The sequence below is a fragment of the Zingiber officinale genome, chromosome 9A, assembly GCF_018446385.1.
Source record: "Zingiber officinale cultivar Zhangliang chromosome 9A, Zo_v1.1, whole genome shotgun sequence".
NCBI lineage: Eukaryota > Viridiplantae > Streptophyta > Magnoliopsida > Zingiberales > Zingiberaceae > Zingiber > Zingiber officinale.
Window position 1 is genome coordinate 16,873,687 of NC_056002.1, and position 21,784 is coordinate 16,895,470.

The following is a 21,784-nucleotide window of genomic DNA, read 5'->3' on the forward strand; positions in this document are numbered from 1 at the left end:
GTGGTGGTGGTAGTCGTGCTGTAGTGGTAATACGACAAAGGTGGATGGAGATGATTCTTCTTCTTCTGTGTCAGCCTGCTTAAATTCTAACAACACAATTCGCTGATCATGCACTGTGCAGACATGCATACTCTTCTGCTTCTTCCTAATCCCTCTCCCCTGTTCATCATTTGATTCAAAAATGGTAGGAAAGAGCACCTAACTTGAGGTTAAATATTCCAAAAACGCACCCAACTCGATAGAGATTTCTTCGTAACCATTCACAAATGAACATCTGGATGTGGACTAAAAAGTTTGCCTAACTAATCTATCGGCCTTGGCCTGCTTTTGCTGACTGTTCCAGTCAGTTCAAACAGTTGAATGAGTCCTAAAATTGTTCTCACACAATTCTGATCACCATCTCTCTCTGAAACAGAGGGAAAGGGTAGCTAGAATGCATGTTCCATGCTTAAGTATAAATTATGATAGCAATTAGGAACAACAAAAGGCAAAAAGGGATAAAGAACCATTATTATTGTTATGGTGGTGGATCATATGATACTCATGGCGAAATTCAGTAGTTTAGGATTTAAGGTTTAGTTTGGACTCGAATGACATGGTGAACCTACTGGTCTCTTCGTTCACCGGCCGCAATTCGAGATGATCCAGAATAGAAAAGTTAAAAAACAAAGAAGGTATCTTTAAAAAGTAAAGAAAGGAAGATTGGGGTTATGGCGTGAAGGATGTGGGGGGTGCCCCTCCTCTCCACTTTGGGTAGGTCAACTAGAACACTATTACAATGTCAATGCTGTATGACCTTTGCTTTGCCTTCCATCAAGAAATGGATACTTGTGAGACATCCTTTTCTGAAATCAAATGCAATCTATGAGCAAGGTTGGGTGTTTGCCAACTCTCTTTTATGTAACAGTAGACACAATCCAATAACACGAGATGTTTCGATTCCATCTAGAATGTGATCAATAAAGATCAATGCTAGTGAGCTAGGTAGACGACCACGAGGTGCAAACTATGTGTACTCATCCCTTAACCTCTCTGTTTTTTTTTCAGGTGATTATGCTAGTGAACCCTCCACTGACCTAATGAAGGTGACACCCATGGGGGCAATAACTCAAAGCACAAAAAGTACCCATGCTAGTCGAGCTCATCCCTTAATCTCTCTTCTTTTGCAATCTATTCTCAATCTCTCTTAATGAGGGTATAGTAAAAGATCGAGTTATTAGACTTGAAAGAATGGACATGCCATCACTTTATTTTGGTGGGTGCCTTGATTCTTTGGCTTTGAACTTTGAACCCTATCTTGGTCCACAATTCTTCATTCATTCAAAGCCTTTTATTATGACAAGGAATAGCAATTCAACTTTGTGCTCTATCTTCATTGTACCGTGACATGATGCCACTTTAATCAATGCGATGCATGGACAATGAGAGTCAAGTTGAAATGCATCTTTCAAATCATAGTCATCACCTTCAACCTCTTATTTCAGATCTTTTCATCAAGAGTTGTATGTGGCTAGCTCTTTCTTTCTTAAATGTAAATTTTACACTAGTTTCTCTCTCAAACTAACTATTGTAAGCAAATTAAGATTGTTTTGCCGACTACGTGCTTCCGGTGTAAAGAAAGCTCCTTTCCGATGGTTATCACACCAGCCGATCGTAAGTGACTAGGACCATTTGCCCGGTCGTGTTCTTGCCGGAGACGAACTTTAGAAGTTACTATTGTATGTAAGAAGAAGAGATCAAGAGAAGGTTGTTCTTAATGAGTGAAGCTATTGAGAGGAGTTAGCTTGTGAGCATTATTGGGCCTAATTAATTAACAATTAGATTGGCCGGCCCATTATAAGCCCATAGTGGAATAATCGAACTAATACGGTCTTAGTAGAAGAGCAAACCCGGATCCGGTCCGATGGTCGTTCGCCGGCTTTCGGATCTCCTGAAATCTCTCAGCAGCACTACCGCCGCCGTCGCTGGCGATTCATTAGCTTCAGGGAGGATTGTACACGCCAAATCCATCACCCTCGGCTTCCACGCCGACCCAATACTCTGCCGCGCCCTCGTCGGCTTCTACCTCTCCTTCGACCTCGCGCACCTCGCCATCCGGCTTCTCGACTCCGTCCCTTCCGACGACGTCTCCCCTTGGAACGCCTTCCTCTCCGCCTGCTCCACGCGCCACCTCCACGCGCAGGCTCTCCGTCTCCTCCGCAAGCTGCTGCTCCTATCACCCCGTCTCAAGCCCGACGCCTTCACCTACCCTAGCGCGCTGAAGGCTTGCGCCGGCCTCGGCGCCGCTCTCGACGGTGAGTTCCTCCACGCCGGGGCTATAAAGCATGGCTTCTCCGCCGACGTCGTCGTGTCCAGCTCTTTGGTCTATATGTATGCGAAATGCCATCGCTTTGCGTCGGCAATCCAGATGTTCGACGAAATGCCACAAAGAGATGCAGCGTGCTGGAACACAATCATGTCCTGCTACTACCAGTCTGGGCAACCGTCCAAAGCCCTGGAGGTGTTCGACCAAATGACTCACTGTGGGTTTCAGCCAGACTCGGTCACGTACACCACGGCGTTCTCTGCTTGTGCTCGACTTGCAGATTTGGACAGGGCAAAAAGAGTTTACGAGGTGCTGATCACAAGCGGCTTCGAGTTGGACAATTTCATTAGTTCTTCAATTGTCGACATGTATGCCAAATGTGGGAACTTGGCAACTGCAAGAGAGGTGTTTGAGCAGATTCAGAGCAAGAGTGTGGTCTCCTGGAATTCAATCATCACTGGGTATTCATCGGCTGGCGATAGCTGTAGCGTTTTGGATTTGTTCGCAAGGATGATAGCACAAGGTATTAGGCCTACTTCGAGTACCATAAGTTGCTTGGTAATGGCTTGCTCAAAAAGCTCCAATTTTTTACAAGGAAGGTTCATCCATGGCTACATTGTTCGGAACTGCATTACAGTTGATGTTTATGTTGCCAGTTCACTTGTAGATCTCTATTTCAAATGTGGAATGACTCAGTGTGCAGAATATATCTTTGCCAACATGCCAAAATCAGATGTGGTCTCATGGAATGTGATGCTGTCAGGTTATGTGATGACTGGAAGCTACTTTAAAGCGATCGAGCTCTTCCATGGCATGAGCTTTTTCGAGACCGTTCCAGATGCTATAGCCTTTACTAGTGTTCTATCTGCTTGTGCTCAATTAGCAGCTCTTGATCAGGGCAGAGAGATCCATAAGCAAATAAGGGAGAATAGTTTGGAGAGCAATGAGACAGTCATGTGTGCACTTCTCGATATGTATGCAAAATGTGGAGCCATCGGAGAAGCAAGAGCTGTTTTTGACAAGTTGGCTTCGAAGGATGTCTTGTCGTGGACTTCCATGATCATGGCCTATGGCTCCCATGGCCAGGCCACCGAAGCTCTGAAGCTCTTCCATGAAATGCAGAATGTGAAAGTAAAGCCGGACCATGTCACATTCCTTAGCCTACTCTCCGCATGCAACCATGGAGGACTGGTTATCGAAGGCTGTTACTATTTTAATCAAATGATGAATGAATACGGAATAAAACCCCGTGTAGAGCATTACTCCTGCTTAATTGATCTCCTAGGACGCTCCGGTCAGATAGACGAAGCGCTTAGTATACTGAAGAACACACCTGACATAAGAGCTGATGCAGGCTTATTAGGCTCATTGTTATCTGCTTGCAGTTTACATAAGAACTTGAAAGTAGGAGGGGAAATTGCTAGTCTTGTTGTCAAATTGGATCCGGATGATCACTCTGCCTTGATAACTTTGGCTAACATGTATGCATCAGCTGGACGGTGGGATGAAATGCGCCAGGTTCGCACAAGGGTGAAAAAGAGAGGGCTAAAGAAGAACCCTGGGTGCAGCTGGATTGAGTCTGAAAATACTATTCACCAGTTCTTTGTGAAAGATGACTTGCATCAACACACTAATCTAATATACGAATGGCTAGGATATCTTTCACTGCACATGGAGGACAATTCTGAAATGTCAATGGCTCTGCATCAATCTTAAACGTTGGTATCATGCTAAGAAGCTGGTATCTACACGCGAAAAGCAAATTTTTTATTATACCTTGAATTAACTGTAAAAATGATTCTTGGTGATGATGAACATTCTGCTCTTGACATGATGAGTCATACAACTTGTGGTTATTCAGTAGTCTCTTTTCGGATTCTAACCAATTGAAATTGAAGAGATTAGTTCTAAGGGAGTAGGATTCTGCTACTAACTGAAACTTGTTTTAGAATTTAGATTGTTTAATTGCATTATTTTGTTTTCACTATAGTTTATTTATATCATTTACTTTGACAGGATTGAAGAGAGGGAAATGCTCATTTGTTCTTGATTATTGGTGTGTTTACTATCATGGGAATAAATCAGAAAATGAGAAGTAAAAAAAGCGATGAGGGAATATAATTCCATCCATTTTGTATTTCTCCTCTTTTAATTCCGCCTAAGCAAACAAAATAAATAAGATAGAATGAATTTTTTTTTTAAAAAAATACAATTCTCTTATTTTTGTTCTTTCCTTTTCACTCGACCAATTTATTTTGCCTTCTAATTCCTCCCTCCCTTCCATATAAACATAACATAATGAAAGCCTAAACAAAGAAAAATACCATCAAATCCATAAGTTCTGTGGGTCATATTCTCGCATAATGACTGGCACACTGGTAGGAGGGAGCTGCAGAATAAACAACAATCACAAGGTGATGGAGCTTGTTTTCTTAACATAAAAAATATAATAAAAAGAAGAACAAATGTCTATTTAATACTTCATGATAATTTATTTGTGTCCAAGCTCCTATAGGTATTCAGGTGACATGGTTTGAAAGCTTGGAAGTAGTTGTAATGAAGCACAAGTGCGATCAAAATTCGCATAGAGACCTTATGTCACTTGGATTAACATGAAAGAATACCATACAGAGAAAGTGACGATCTCACATTGAGAACAAAAACTCAAAAGGAATAGAATACACCTCTTGTGATAAATCTATAAACTTTTCAAAAATCAAATTGCCAATTTGCATTAAGTTACCAACTTGTCTCCCAAATGATTTGGAAATGGAATAGAATAAACCTCTCAACAAGCAGATGGGATGATGTATACTTTAATGATAACTATCAATTGTCTCTGTATAAATGCAGGTTATAATTCAAAACATGAAATAAACTAGTTACAGGAGTCCACTGCCCACTCGTGGATACCTAACGACCCATTCAGGTGTAAAACATCTATACAAAAAATTATTCACGAGGGAAAACTGGATTAGATACTACCAATTACATTTTTAGAATAAAGTTAACCTGATTGTTCACTTGGTCACGGAAAAGGAGATGAAGAAGGAAGAAAAAGGAAGTTAAATTGTTGAATTGGTGGTGGGAAGGGGAACGAGAATACAACAACAATCAACATCAGTCAAGCCTTATCCCACTAGGTGGGGTCGACTATATGGATCCTTTTATCTTGTGTTATTGTTGTTAACTAAGTCTTGTTTTTTGTCTTTATTTTTCACATTTAATGTGTGTGCTTGTTATAGTTTCATATCGCCTAACTGGAGTATTTATTGGTCGTCTAAGTACATACTCATATCATCTTAAACGTGTCTCTCGAAATTTTCCCTCAATAGATGCAGCTTCGACTTTCTCTCTAATGCTCTCATTTCTTATTCTATCTATCCTCATATGTCCACGCATCCACCTTAATATCCTCATCTCTGTAATTCTCATCTTCTTCTCATGTGCTCAAGTCATAACCCAGCATTCAATTAATATAGCAGGTCTAACTGTGTGTATTATATGTAAGATATCTCTCTCAATTCCTCTATCGTTTTGCAAAAATGATCCTAAATTTTTAAATCTCTCAGTTTTAGGCAACTTGTCATCTCATATCTTAATATTTGTCTCATTACGTCAAATATTGCTAAACTTAAATTCCATATATTCTATCATTATTCTACTAAGCCTAAAACTTCTCCCTTCTAGTCTTTCCCAACAAGATTCTAATTTAGTATTTACTCCTTCACGTGTCTTATCTACCAAAGCAATATCATATATAAACAACATGCACCACGATACTGTGTCTTGAATATATGCAGTGAGTTCATCCATAATTAGTATAAAAGATAGGGATTTTGAGTTGATGCTTGATGTAACCCTATCTTTATTGCAAATGCTTCAATTACTCGGCTTCATTCTAGTCGTTAAATCCTCATACATATCTTGAATTAGTTCAATATGTATTACGCTAACACCTCTTTTTTTTTAAAAAAAATCTCCATATAATTTCTCTTGGACTTTATCATAAGATTTTTCTAAGTCAATCAATACCATGTGTAGATCTTGTTTTTGCTCCCGATATTTTTCAATTAGTTGTCTAAGAAAATGTATAGCTTCTATTGTTAACCTTTCAAGTATGAACCCAAATTGATTTTCGATCACCGTGATATCATTCCTTAATCTTTTTTTTATTACTCTTTCCCAAAGTTTCATAGTATGACTCATTAGTTTAATACACCTATAGTTTGCACAATTTTATAAACACTCTTTGATCTCATATGAGCACTAGCTCCAATTGAATTGCAAACCAATAAATTATTCGATAGAATAAACATGCTCTACTTGGATATAAAAAAAGGACAGAAAACTAAACAAAAAACGTCTCCATCCAACAAACTAGGACAGAAAAGTGGTTTTTTACGGCAGTGTGGAGGTAGTCAAAGAACATCTTCGAGGTCAGCAGTGCATGTTATGGCCATTAAGCAGGTTGAAGACTAAACCTTGCCTTAGTGTTTAGACTAATGCAGGTAGATAACTTAAAGATTGCAGCTTCTAATAGCATACCACCAAACACCTGTCTCCCTACCTACTTGATGGAATAGACAATGTTGTGGGAAAAAAAAACTTATCAATTGTTGCAAGATAAAGTAATTTCTAAAAGACTGAACAATAAATTAGAAGCTGATTGCAACTCACCATTCCATAATCTGTTATAATCATTGAGACATAATCAGAAGGTGTGGCGTCATAACTGTTGATAAAGAAGAATGAGGTTAAAACACCCTTGCACCTATATGAAACTCCATATGCTAAATTAATCTTTCATAGGGAAATATTCTTACTTAAGATTAAGAAGCTGCAGATTATCATTATCCATGCAGCCATACAGGTATGACTCAACATGCGTGGGAACTTTCAAAATGGCATCTGGATCACCTGAAAAGTTGCAGCAAAGAAGTTGTATAGAACAACATTGCAAAATGACCCCGGTAAAAATTAGCAATCCAATTAGTAAGAACACTTGGAAGTATATACCTAGTTCATTGAAACATATAGAATCCAGTTGCACCCTTTCATGAAATTTATAAGCCTCACAACATATTAGAACAGGAACTCGGTATGCTTTTGCAACCATAGCTACACATGCTGTTCCCACTCTTGAGTAGACAGTTCCATTAGAGAGCACTGAGGCAGCTCCTAGAAAAACCCGAGTCACTTCATGCATGATGTATGATATTGCATTAATATGTGTATACGTGCAGTTAAGTCCCTTGGCCACCAGTCTACGAAGCAATATCTGCCCTTCATGCTTGGGACGGGAATCAACTATCACAATGCGGAACTTCTTCTTGTGCTCATGGGCATACACTAAAATCATTTCAACAACAGATGACAATCCATATGTTAGAAGAACATCCCCATCCCTGATTTTTGCAAAAGCGTGCCTAACTATGACCTTGTCAGCAATTATTATTTTCTGATTTATGAAACGATCAATATCAGATTGAATACTAGCTTTGGCATCCAATTCTGACATAGAAAGTGGTAATTTAGCAATCCTATTCTTCAGAAACTTGATAGCATTTCCCATGCTAATTGAAAGAGGTCTACATTCAATCAGAAATGAGACAAAACCACTAATTTTTGCATTCAGATCTCGGACAAGAGCTTTTTCAGGTGGTGTAGAGTAATCTTTAATTGCCTCTTTAAATGCTAGAAGCATCGCAATACAGCGAGCATTGCCACCAGTAATCTTACCAGACAAATGATGAAGTCCAACCTGAAGACCAGCGAAAGCAGCAGCAACATTAGAAACAAGTTCTTATGACATCTATCCATGGCACAAAAGAAGAATTAGAGTGGGTCAATTTAACATGATACTCGTTCAGAAAGCATTAACATAAACCCCACTTTTTTTGTGTATTGTTTAAAATTGTAGACAATATTAATAAATTATATTGCAAAGAACTTCAGTTTCATCTTCATTTTGAGGATAATGCTTTCTATATGACCAAGGACAAGCAAAATATTATGCTTGTACCAAATTATCAAATTCATTTTAAGGATTTATGATGGAGTTCCAACGTTTAATAGCATTATCCAATTATGTCCAGTTCAACTCAATGGAGACTCCAACAAGGAAAAAAAACGTTTTTTATTGGAACAAATTGTCAAAGATTAGGTTCTTGATACCAGTTTCCAAGACCCGACAAAAAACAAATTTATTCAAATTATATAGTGCCCGGCTCCACTACAACTAGACATGTCACGATTGTCAATGCAAGGATGGAGAGAATTATGCTCTCACACTGTTCAATTTCCATTCTGACCCATTTAATTGATTAGAAAGATGATAAAATTGAACTACCTGTCCCAAACACCCCAAACTAAAGATAGTTCCTCGTCCATGCATTGTCAAGTATAAACCTTTACACATCACTGTGACATCCAGCAGGAGTCTAAATGAGGGTGTTAAAATGAGCTTGCCATCATTCCTCTTTTTAGCATCACATAGGACTCATAATGTAACCAGTTCCAACATTACTAGACTTTGTGATAGAACTCCCGTTACTTCCAACCAAAATGATTATTTTTTACTGGATAACAGCTGTCACAGCTATAAGATGGTCACTGTTAGATATCCAAAGAAGCCTAGAGGAGCACATATCTAATATGTTAACAAAGTTTCTGCATGGTACACAAGTGGTATCATGTATGGTACCTTGTAAACAGAAGGATGAACAGCATCAAGTTGAAAAAACTTTGCTTCAAGTTCTTGAAGCTGAGTCCCATGCACGTACTGAGGTAGACGTTGGAAAAATTCAACTCTACTTTTAGCTTCACGTTGATTAACTATTGCTCGCTGTTTCACTTTTTCAACCTTATGCTTATCATCAAACTGCATACGCAGAGGCAGTACTTCTTTCTTACGCTCCTTTTCAAGGGGGCGATCAACCTTCTTTCCAGATGATGCTGCAACTTCAGGAACATCCTTCTTTTGTGGAGTAGGTTTAACTACTTTATCTTTCTTTGTGTTAGTGGGATCTGCACCTCCTGCAGAAGTTCAGACATTAGTTTATCAATAATATCAAATACAGAGATGCAAAATCAGACAAAAGAGGTAAAGATAAGTCATGAATGCAATCAGATAACTGAACTATGGTCATTGGATAGAGCAACAAAACAGTGACATATACAATGGAATAAAGGAGAAATACTTGCAGAAAAACTTACGCCATGAAGAATTATTTAGAAAACTGAGTTCCATATTTGATTTCACAAATATGACTATAAAGTTTTGTGGTTGAATAAAGGGAAAAAAACTTTATTCAACAATCCCTGACAAGAGAAGTTACTCAATCGACTTATCTAGGAAAACAAACCAGAAGACAAGGGAATAGTGTCTTGAACATACATTATAACTTTACAAGGATAGATTCAGCATGCTTAGAGAAAAAGTGGAAGAAAACATTTTTCATCAATTAAACTGTAACTATTCATGCCTACAGAAATTCCAGATGCACATGTGACAATTTACACTAACTAAAAGTTTTAGAATAAGATATACTGTATGCAAATTAAAGAACAGGAGGATTTCATGTAAGCATAGACTGAAGTGCTAGTCATAATTGAATCATTTTTAACATTTCACATCTAGTTTAACATGATAAGGTAATAAAAACATCAAGAATCCAAAGCAAAGCATCCATCAGATAATAGATTGCTCAATCGCAAAGTCATAATTTCCGAAGTTAACCTAAGCAGCTGATATGAATCAAAGCCTACCACCCTCCTTTGCAGCAGATTTTGCAGCACGTTGGGCTTCCTGGAGAGCACGCCGCTCAGCTTTTGTTGTTTTCTCTTTCAGCGGCTTGGGTGCAGCTGCCTCATCATGCTGCTTTTCCAACATTCCTCTCTTTTTCTCTACAAGATGCCACTTGTTGTAAATGAACTACCAAAAAATTCCAGAGTTGAAGATGCCTCTCATTTCTAATAACTATAGAATTCCAGCATTAGAGATAAACTAGTGAATACTTAATGGGAAAGTGTACAATAAAATAATGTTTTAAGCTATCCAAATTTTTTAGTGTGTTTACTTTGTGTTTCAACCCACCATTTCGGGGATACAAAGGTTAGTGAAGCACAAGTCTTCAAAAGGAAGATTAGCCTTATTTACTATCTACCAAGTTAGTTTGTAGAAAGCTAAAAAATAGTTTGAGTAAGACTAGACTTTTCTACAATTTAGGTAGGTTAGAATATTTAATGACATGAAGTAGCACAAAGTGATATCTTTTAAACGGAGGATCACTTTTTAATGTTTTTGGAAGACAGCTAAATCACAATCTTATCTTCTTAATATCCTATTTATCTAACATAGTCCAGATCAGATTCAACCCTCCATTTCGGGAATAGGGGGCATATAAGTTGCTGGGTTGATAAAAACGATAGGACGATAACAAGTGATTCGTGTTTTTAAATAAGCAAAATCATACCTGTAATTCCAGGCAGTGTCTTTACCACCAATGAAGTCGTCGGAGGGTTTTCCGGTGTATGGCTGCCGCCGATGCTACCACCAGCAACGACAGACTTCGCCGGCATCAGATCACCGCTACGCCCGGGGAAGGCCGTACCAACCTTATCCGGCTCTGTCCGACCGTACAACGAAGAAGCAGAAACATCGTCGGAAAACTCGGAGACGGCGTCCTCGACCCTGCTGGAAGGCGACGTCATCGGGGGCGTCCCCAGGAGAACTTCCGACTGATTATAACTGCCGACCCGAATCTGAAGGTTATCGAGTCGGAGCGCCGTGGCGGCGATGGGGACGGGGACAGGGGCGGTGACGCGGGCGGAGAGGCCGTCATGGCGGGGCGGGGGGATCATGACGGGAGAGAGGGAGCTACCTGAAAGGGGGAGTTCCTGGGAGGCGCCGGCGGCCGGCATGGCAGCGGTGTCGGAGACCGTGCGCGCGGGTGGTGCGGCGGCGGGGGTGACGAAACCGACCTGGCGGACCTTGGGATCGCTGACGGTGCGGGGAGGTCGCCGGGGTTCCATAGGATCGCAGCGGAGGGAGACGGGACGAAGGAATCGCTAACGCTCGACTATTTTGACCTGTCCCAGATGATTCGAATCATTAGCACGAGTATTTTGTCTATGAAATAATCAGCGGAAATTAAAATTTACCTCAAATAATCTTTTTTGTTAACAAATAACTTATTGACAAATACTATCGTACTTTGAATGCTCAAATAATCTTTTTTGTTAACAAATAATTTATTGACAAATACTATCGTACTTTGAATGCTTCAAGTTTTATCTTCTCGAAATTATTGCTCAAATTTTAGAATTTTTTTTGGAAATCTGTGGATTGTGTTGGAAGGAAAATCACATTTTAATTTGTAATAAAAAGAATTATTAGAAGGCAACTAAATAAATGTGTTGGAATACAAAAATTATTTAATTCAGCCAATAGGAAAAAAAAACATAAATAGAGAAGTGAGATGTTGGCTGGGAAGACAAGAGGCCAAGAAAGATGTTTCCTTGCTTATGCAGTCGAAGTTCAGACCAACTAAGCGGCCCCATCCTTATGCGGTTAAGGAAATATATTATATAATCTGAAATCAATAATCAAGTTGAAAGTTTTTATCAATTTATTTCGAATTATAGGGTCGGTAAGGCTGTCAGTTTTAATTTAGCTTTGATTTGATGAACTGACACAAACTGTTTAAATTAATTTGTTAGTTTATTAAATAGGAGATAAATTAATATGTTAATTAATGTCATTTTTAAATGTTATTAATTTGTCAGGTTTACAAATCAAGAAAAATCGTAAGTTGCACCTAAAAAAAATTAATTTATTTATTTATTTCACTTAATACTAGACTCAATCCCTAAATCCTAAAATCCTAAAGATAAAACCACTTAACATATATATATAAATATAGAAATGATATAGTGCTCGACTCACTTCTATGTCTCATTTTCGCGACTGAGATAAATCGAAACATCCGAAAAAAATGTTGGGTCACTCCAGAGCTAAAGGGGGGTAAATAGCTTGCTCGCTCACTTGCTTCGATGATGATGTTGCAGCAGAAAACACTTTAAGCAAACCTTTCAATACTAATATAAATGATTTACTTGGTATCCATCTCAAATACATTGACTAATCAAAAAATTCAGTCCTCTCTCACACATCCACTATGAAGGAACTCCTTTTTGGAAACACTTTAGAGGTGGAGAAACCTCATACAACACTCTCAACAAGAATACAATACAATATAAGAAGTAAATATAAGATTACAAGTGAAAAACTTCGTCTTACTTAGTCTCTTGTTGATGTAGAAGTCTCTTATAACTTTGAAAATGCAGTAACACTTCAACCCTAAGCTCCCAAGAACTAGCGATGAGTATCGGAGAAGAAGGTGGAGAGTTAAACATCTACAAATCTCGACGAAATCCCTTTTCTAGGGTTCTTTGACGCCTCTCAATCGATTCAGCTTTTCCCTAATTGATCACCACATGATCCGACCGTTTATGCACCTGTAGAATGACTCTTTTTGAACCATAATTGATTGATGAGACATCCCAATCGATTCAGATAACCTTAATCGATTACCCAATCGATTCCTTAACTCTATGTTCACTCACAAAAAAGTCTTAATCGATTATCCCAATCGATTAAGCCTTCTTAATTAATTGTCTTAATCGATTCACTTTACCTGCTTAATCTATTGGCCCAATCAATTGGCATGACTGTAATCTATTGGCCAATCGATTTCTCCACCGACTGTTCTCCCGACAACCTACCCTAATCGATTGATCAATCGATTAGGTCAAGTCTAATCGATTAAATCAATCAATTTAGACCCTTTTTGTGTTCTCGTAAGAACCTTCTAGTTGACTAACTTAGGAACAATCGATTGCCCCAATCGATTACTCCAACTCTAACTTGCTTAATCCAAGTCTAGGGTTTCCTTGTCCAACATCTGGTCAACCGTGACCTGTTAAAACTTCGTCACCAAGTATCCGGTCAATCCTTTAACCCACTTGGACTATTCTCCTAGTGCTCAGTGTCCAGTCAACCTTGACGCACTTAAACTTATCATCTCGTGCCAAGTGTGCAGTCCTCCATGACCCACTTGGACTTCCACACACTAGGTGTCCGGTCAACCTTGACCCACCTTGATTTCCACATGTATGGTTGCACTTACCAGGGTTTTTCACCACCTAGCTTCACTCACTAGGATTTTCTCACATGGTTTCACTCACAAGGATTTCCATCTATCTAGCTTCACTCACTAGAACTTTTCACCTAGTTTCACTCACCATGACTTTTCACTATTTGTTTAACTTCACTCACTAGGGATTCTCAACTATCTAGCTTCACTCACAAGAACTTTTCATTGTTTGGCTTCAGTCACTAGGACTTTCCCACACCAAGTGTCTGATCAACACTGACCCACTTGGATTTTCTTTTGTCAACCTTTTCATTGGTCTTGCTCTTACCTAACCTTCAGTTAAGACTTCCCAGTTAAGTATCCGGTCAACCTTGACCTACTTGACTATTCTGGTCTGTTGGTGCAATATCTCTCAGGTCAAGGCTGACCTGGTTGACCAAGCTTGAGTCTTGGTTTGAGTTTCGATGTTTGACAATGCAGTTGTGCATTTGGGGAGATTGTCTGGTGCAATTCCCCTCTGATCAGGGTCTGATCAGGTTGGTTGAAGAAGAGTCAAGTAGGTCAAAGTTGACCGGATACTTGAGTGGGAAGTCCTAACTGGGATGTTAGGCAGAAAAGAAAATCCTGGTGAGTGAAGCCAGGTGAAAGACCTAGTGAGTGAAGCTAGGCAGGAGAAAATCCTGGTGAGTGAAACCAGGTGAAAGACCTGGTGAGTGAAGCCAGGCAGAAGTGAAAATCCTAGTGAGTGAAGCTAGGTGAAAGACCTAGTGAACTGACACAAGTATCCGGTAAGACCTAGTGAACTGACATAATCTCTTTTATAAGATGCAAGATAAATACAAAATCAAAAAAAGTCATTTCATCATAAATAGATATTGCATCTGCTCATTGAGAAGGAAGTCCACCATCCATAACCTTGAGTAATACCATACACAATGCACTAAACATCTTAATTAGACTTTTTAATGATCTTAAATGAGAACTCCAGCGTGTATCATCAACTTATTGCAAAGTACCTATCTGTTGAATTTCACGCCTTGTCTCAAGTTCATTAATAGCAATCAAATGTGCAATGCCATCTGCATGAGCATTCTTCAATTCATCATTACGCTTACATGAAGAACCAACAATATTAACTATTAAAGTTAATCTCTTAAAAAATTGATGAATAGGTGTCACATTTTTTGATGCTGCAACTAAACCCAATTGTAACCAATGAGCAAAGCAATGAATATTGATGCGGTGATGATGGGGGCCTCACCCCATTGACACGGTAGAGGTTAAAGTCCAGAGGGTCAACGAGTGGACAATGTTGGCCGGTCGGGGATTATGCACCAACCCACCGTCTTCGACACAGGGATTAATTAAACTGACACTCAAGGGACGCGCAGAAGCCGGGCCGATCGGCTCCTCCGCTCGGTCTAGCATCAAACTCGAAACCAGCTGAGCATGCTGACAGTGAACTACCCGCCGAGTGGTTATCCCGTTCGGCTCAGCAATCGAGCATGTGGACAGTGGGCTTCCGGACGAGCTACGACAAGCTATTATCCCGCTCGGCCCGGCAACGGACGACACTTAGATACTGGACTTTTAGCCAAGCGACTATTTCGCTTAGCGCGACAGCGGACTTTCAGCCGAGTGGCTATCCTGCTCGATGGAACAACAAACAACGCAAGGATAGCAGAACTCTGGCCGAGCGGCCATTCCATTCGGCCAAGCAATAGACATAGTAGGATATCTTTCGACATTATTTTAGGAGCTAGTGTCGCTGACAAGCGACATAGTCAGACAGAAGATCGTACGGTGGAAGCTTCCACTGTTACTTCAGAGATATGCTCGGCCCATTAAGGTACTGTGTCAGGGATACTTTATTGACACATCTTTTTAGGTAAAGCTTTGATATGTGTGCTCATCTTGGAAAACGTGCACACGTGCTTCCAAGGCTCTATATAAAGGGGGTTCAAGCATCGACGAAGGTATGTTTTACATGCGATTTCTACTATTGCACTACAGTTCTCATTTCTTGCTTCTTCTTTCTTCTTCTTGCTTCGTCGGAGACTGACTTGAGCGTCGGAGGGCCATCGCCGGGGACCCTTTCCCTTGCTCAGTACTGACGCTGCTTGTGTTGCAGGTGGGATCGAAGTCCACCAGAGGTCAGTAGGAGCGCCACACCCCCAGCATCCATCTGTTCGACTCTCAGACAGGATCATATTTGGCGTTGTCTATGAGAACATCACCTAAATCTGAGCCGAGAAGATGGAAGACGCTGGATGACTAACCACCGTGACGCTCACTCAAGAGGAGTTGGAGATACTCGTGCAAGCACGAGCAGAAACAATAATAGAGCAACAACAATAGGCGCTAGCCAATCGGTTAGCATCGCAGCCTACAACATCGACTGTGTTAGGATATATACTAAAAGCCTTGCTTTTTGTATGAACATTTATTGAATGAACATTTATTTTGCAATAAGAATCACATTGGTAGAATGTTTACATTTAGTCAAATGCAATTGTCCATTTAATTTATATTGTAGATAACATGGTGTGTGGTGTCACACAGAAGATCATGTTATCAATTTCTTATAAATTATAAATAGTAGCTCACAACCAAGATAGATTGAGACAAACCATTGGAATGGTTGTAGTGTAATTTGGTACTAGTTTATCTTAACTATAAAATTACACTAATACACTATGTGTGTATTGAGTAGGACCATTTGAGGGTATTCCTTTTATACTGATTGCATAAAAGAACATAACCTCCATTATTATGGATGTACGCACTCTTAATCCCGATATAATAACAAGCACATATAATTAGTATTTATTTCTTTAATTTATCTGATCCGGCGGTAAGAACAGGGGACCCCCGTCTTGGGGAGTCAACGCCACGTGGAAGTCAAAGGGCCAGGTGGCCGACCGGACGACTTAGAAAAGGTGGGATCACTATGACGACCGGAGAATGGTGGGTCGACCGCCCGGCCGGCCGACCGATGTCCGACTGAGGGCAAAAGACGCCCCGGCGGGAGTCGGGGTTTCGACGCTCTTTGAACAGGACCGTAAGGCTGAGCGGATGGCACGCTCGGCCGAAGACATAAGGTAGCATACTGCTAACAGTCTCCACAAAGCACATTACCGAGTATCTCCCAAGTAGATCACTATATATGGCCGGCCGGACGCCCGACAGGGAGTAAGGAGAAAAGGACAAAGGACATATTCTGACAGCGGGCATGCTTTATAATCCGGCCATACTCCAAATTGTTGGAGTGTATACTGAAAGCCTAAGCTTTGTAAACATTCATTATGAATAAAGAATCACATTTGGTTAAATTGTCTACATTTAGTTGTAGTTGTTCAATTAATTTATATTGTAGATAACATAGTATGTGGTGTCACATGCAGAAGATAATGTTATCAGTACCTTATAAATTATAAACAGAAGCTCACGACCAAAATGGAAAGGAACAAACCATTAGAAAGTCGTAGTGTAATTAGGTATTAGTTTATCTTGACTATATAATTACACTAGTACACTCAGAGTGTATTGAGTAGGACCATTTGAGGTCGTTTCTTTTATACTGACTTTATAAAGGAACAAAGACCTCAGTTATTATGGAAGTGTGTGCTCTTAATCCTAATATAATAACAAGCACATATATTTGATATTTATTTCTTTAATTTATCAATGGGTGAGATTTAGTTCGTTGAATCAATAAACCCGATAAGTTGGGAAATGATATCATTTATAGTGTGTGTTGTTGATTATAGAAGGAAACTGTGTCCTAGAGATACTAGGTTGATAATGTCCTCAAGAGGAGCTCATAAGGATTGTCATGTTAAACCCTGCAGGTGGACTTAGTCCGACATGATGATAAGGTTGAGTGGTACTACTCTTGGACTAAGATATTAATTAAATGAGTTGTCAGTAACTCACTTAATTAGTGGGCATTCGATATCTTAAACACGGGGAGACTAACACACTCATAATAAGAAGGAGCCCAAAAATGTAATTTGGGATTGGTGCGGTAGTTCAATAATAGTTCTCTAGTGGAATGAATTATTATTGATAAAATTAAGTTGTGTTCGGGCGAACACTTAATTTTATCAGGAGACTAAAACCAATTCCTCCTCTCGGTCCCTATCGTAGCCTCTTATTTATAGAGTTCTATACCCACCTATACCCACCTTCTATACCCACCAATAGGGGGTCGGCCAAGCTAGCTTGGGAACCAAGCTAGGGCCCTAGCTTGAACCTCAAGCTAGTGGGGCCGGCCAAATTAAATTAAAAAGGATTTTAATTTTAATTTTTATTATGTGGAAGAAATAATTTATTAAAGATAATTAAAATTAAAATATCTCTCTTGTAAAAGATCTACAAAAGATTAAAGAAAGAGATTAGATCTCTTTCCTTATTTGTAGATTGATGAGATATTTTATTTTTTCTTTAAAATTATCCACATGTTGATAAAATTAAAATTATAGAAATTTCCTTTTATCAACCATGAAGAGATTTTTAAAGAGAAATTTTATTTTTAAAATTTCCGGAAACAAATTAGGAAGTTTTAATTGTTGATTAAAACTTGTCTAATTTTTTTTCCTTCATTGATGTGGTCGGCCATTAGAGTTTGACTTGGGAAATTTTATTTTTCTCAATTAAATCATGTCAAGGAAATTAAGGAAATTTTATTGTAATTAAATTTCCTAATTTGCCTAGGCCAAGGAATATAAAAGAAGGGGTGAGGGTGCCTTCATGAGAAACAACCTCTATTATTTTCTCTCTCTCTTTTCCTTGGTGTTGTGGCCGGCCATCATCTTTTCTCCTCTTCCTCTTTGTGGCGGCCGAAACTCTCTATTTCTTGGAGCTCTTGTGGAGGCCGGATACTACTTGGAGAAGAAGAAGAAGAAGGAGAGAAAGCTTGCATCTCTTGGAGCTTGGTTGGTGTTTTGTTCTTCATCCTTGGTAAAGCTTCTTTGTGGCCGAACCTAGCTAGGAGGAGAAGAAGGTGGTTGGTGGTTTCTCATCTCGGAAGATCGTTGCCCACACAACGTCCGAGGTTAGAAGAGGAATACGGTAGAAGATCAAGAGGTCTTTCTAAAAGGTATAACTAGTAATTTTTCTTTCCGCATCATACTAGTTATTTTTGGAAAAATACCAAATACAAGAGACTTATGATTCTAGAATTTCGAATATGTTTTTCGATGTTGTGTTCTTTTATTTTTTTTCTTTTCCTTGTGATTTGATTGTTCTTTTCGGTTAACCTAAAGTTATTTTAGGAAATTAAATATTAGCTTTCTATAAAAGGTTTTGTCTAGTCGGTGGTGGTTGCTCCCATATCCAAGAAGGCCATGTGCCTCGCCACGTCAGTACTGGGAACCGATTATGGAAATTAATATTTAATGGAATTAATAACTTAAAGTGATTTGGGTCAAACGTGTTAAGTTCCGCAGGAGACCCAAGTCAAAACCTAAAAGAACGAATAGATTAAGTTTTGGATCAAACGTGTTAAGTTCCGCAGACGATCCAAAATTTAATTTAAAAGAACACATGGTAGCTAGGAAAAGGTTCAGACCTTTGTACAAAATTTTTGTACAGTGGAACCTCTAGGTTTTCCGAGTAGCAACCAGCACAAATCTGACGACAAGGGGTTCCGCTGTCCCATCGAAGACGTGTTTGGACTGTAGCAGTATGGTGTCAGGTAAGCTTGCTGACAGGCCTTTACTGGGGTATGGGCTGAGGACACGTGTTTGCCTAGGTATGTGTGCCTGAGCTCCTCCCCAGCTCTATATAAGGAGCTTTGCACTTCACCAGAGGTACGCGTTCTACGATATTTGGAACCACTTCTTCGTTGTTCGCTTACCTGACTTGAGCGTCGGAGGGTCGTCGCCAGGAACCCCTTCCCGGCCCGACTTCTATGCAGGTTCATCGGAGGTCCGTGCGGACAGTCAGGAGATCTACGTCAGTAGCTTGGAGAGCGCCACGTGCCCAGCGTTCGTTGATTCAGCTTGGAGATTACATTTAAGCTTCTACTCTAAATAATCATAAAGATCCTTGGGGATATTGTCAAGGAGCGCCACTTGATCTGCAGCCGGGATGGCGAAGGACTCGGGAATGTGCCCCTTGGACTTCAAATATGTGGTGGTGGCGGTCATGGCGAGGTTAAAGGCAGTGTACATCCACTCGCAAATCTTCTCTGAAAATTCGGGCGAGCGGATGTAATTCTGTCTCAGGGCGGTGACCCGGCTCGGCTCAGCCTCTTGGTATTCTTTGAAGGCCAATTGAGATGCGTCGAGGGACTCTTGCAGAGTTTTCAGCTCGTCTATATGCTTTAGTGCGTCAGCTGAGCGGCCTGCTTTCTCGCCATCGAGCTGGTCCATCAACCCCTTTACTTTCTACTCTAGGCCCCGAGCCTCCACATTCTTTTTCTCCAGATCGGAGATGGCCGTGTTTTTTCTAGTGGTGACCAGGGTTATTTTTTGGTCGAGCGACTTGACTTGTCGCTCGGACTCGGCCAAGGCGTGGGCCTGATCGACCGTCTTCTTCTGCTCGGCCACCAACAAATCTTGAGCTTTCTTCAGCTCCTTTTGCAGCTCGGCATACGAAGGTCCTTGAGAGCCGGACGGACCGCCTGCCGCCTTCAGTTGTCTTAATTCCTTGTCCACCATCGCCAGGCGGTTGGAGACAGCTATCTCCTCCACCTATCTCTGGCAAGAGAAAATTAGAAGTTGTTAGTGGCCGAGCGGAGATAATGCATACCAAACTTCGAAGAAAACAAACTTACCCCCGTGGCCTCCTGCATGTGGCTATTGGCCAAATTTCGGAGGGGGATCAGCGCGACGCGCGCCCGAGCGTCGGCCCACATCTCAGCTAGGGGCCCCTTCAAGGTGATGGTGTGCTCGGGCGTGGTTGGGCGGTCGGCCTCTGGCAGCAGCTCTTCAATCGGGAGATGAAGAGTGACCCGTACAGTGCGGCCATGACCGGGGGTCGTCCGGGATCGGATGGTTGAACGTTGGACTGGTTGAGGAGCGGGCGGAAGGGTGTTGACCGGAATAGCCTCAATAGGGGCTACCGGCTCGTCCCATTCAGAGGGCGTCCGGTCGGACGAAATAGCTTCGACCTCTGGAGCCTTGCCGCGAGCACGTGCAGTAGCTCGGGCGGACGGTTGAACCGCAGACATGGCTGATCGGATGGGAGTCTCCGCTCGGCGCCTTTTTTGTAGAGGCCGCTCTTCTTCCGAAGCTGAGCCTTCATCCCGAGCGGAAGGCTCTCGGCTAACAGTTGCTCCCGCCGCTGGCTCGGAGAGAGAAGCCTGAGCGGCCGACTCCCCAGCATGTGTCCCGCTCTCCTCTTCCATCACTGACTCCATGACGGTGTTCGCTGCAAAGAAAAACAGAGAAAATCAATTAGCAATTAAAATGAATTTACCAAGTTAAATTCTTACCGAAGCCGTTCGGTAGTGGGGCTCTGATCGGACTCAAGCCGAAGATGTACATAACCCCTTCTGGAAGGAATTTAGTGATGTCAAGCCGCAGACCGGATAGCATGTTGGCGGCGTGAAGATAATCTGGTCGGGTCTTGAACCTTTTGAGCTCTGGGGAGAGAGGAAGGCCGGCCTGCCACTGGGTTCGGAAAGTAGGCCGTCCGGGAAGGCGGATATAAAAGAAAAATTCCTTCCAATGCTTATTGGAGGAAGGCAATTTATTGAAGAAGACTAAGCCGGGCCGAGCTTGGAACATGTAGGTGCCCGGCTCGGATTGTTTGGGGTAATAGAAGTAATAGAAGACCTCCGGCCGGAGGGGAATGTTGTGAATTTTGAAGAGGACGATTACACCACATAAAAGACGAAAAGTATTGGGGACTAGGCTTCCCAGCGGAATGCCAAAAAAGTTGCATACTTCGGCAAAGAAGGGATGAATGGGAAAGCGCAGACCGGCTATAAATTGGTCACGGAAAACACAAAAAGCTCCGCGCGGAGGTTTGTTTGGCCGAGAGGAGTCTGAGGGTAGGATGATTTCAAGGTTGGAGGGGATGTCGAAGCTGTTAATCAAAACATCGGCGTCGCGCCGATCGAAGCGCGACTCCATGGTGGTGTACCATGGGCCGAAAGTTTCGTCTTCGGGTTGGAAAGATTGGGCCATTGTCCGATCGGATAAAACCAAAAACAACGAAAACAGAGGGCAAAAGCAAGAAGATTGCACCGGAACAGTAACCCGAGTACGGAAACTGAAGAAAGAAGTGCAAAGAAAGCGCAAGAACTAAAAGGAGAAAGAAGGAGAGTCTTACGACGAGGAAAAGGATCAAGGAAGGGACGCCGGAGATC

At 41.0% G+C, this 21,784-nt stretch overlaps 2 protein-coding genes across 4 annotated transcripts; one reads left to right on the forward strand and one right to left on the reverse strand.

The window, feature by feature from the left end:
• Positions 1-309: 309 nt before the first annotated feature.
• LOC122020361 (pentatricopeptide repeat-containing protein At5g27110-like) lies at positions 310-4,142 on the forward strand. The gene has a single exon (XM_042578257.1). It carries the CDS (start codon positions 1,904-1,906, stop codon positions 4,019-4,021), a length of 2,118 nt encoding a protein of 705 aa, XP_042434191.1. The 5' UTR covers positions 310-1,903; the 3' UTR covers positions 4,022-4,142.
• On the reverse strand, positions 3,967-11,414 carry LOC122020362 (translation initiation factor eIF-2B subunit delta-like). Of its 3 annotated transcripts, none has more exons than XM_042578262.1 (8): positions 10,783-11,414; positions 10,076-10,213; positions 9,012-9,343; positions 7,325-8,069; positions 7,132-7,225; positions 6,986-7,040; positions 4,630-4,694; positions 3,967-4,050 (listed from the first exon to the last, which is right to left on the reverse strand). In XM_042578262.1, the coding sequence occupies exons 1-7, from the start codon at positions 11,339-11,341 to the stop codon at positions 4,632-4,634; spliced, it is 1,986 nt and encodes a 661-aa protein (XP_042434196.1). In that variant the 5' UTR covers positions 11,342-11,414; the 3' UTR covers positions 3,967-4,050; positions 4,630-4,631. The 3 variants fall into 3 exon arrangements, with proteins under 3 accessions (XP_042434196.1, XP_042434193.1, XP_042434192.1); XM_042578259.1 differs by lacking the exon at positions 3,967-4,050 and adding an exon at positions 4,115-4,183; XM_042578258.1 differs by lacking the exon at positions 3,967-4,050 and having other exon boundaries at positions 4,414-4,694.
• Between the last annotated feature and the right edge of the window lie 10,370 nt (positions 11,415-21,784).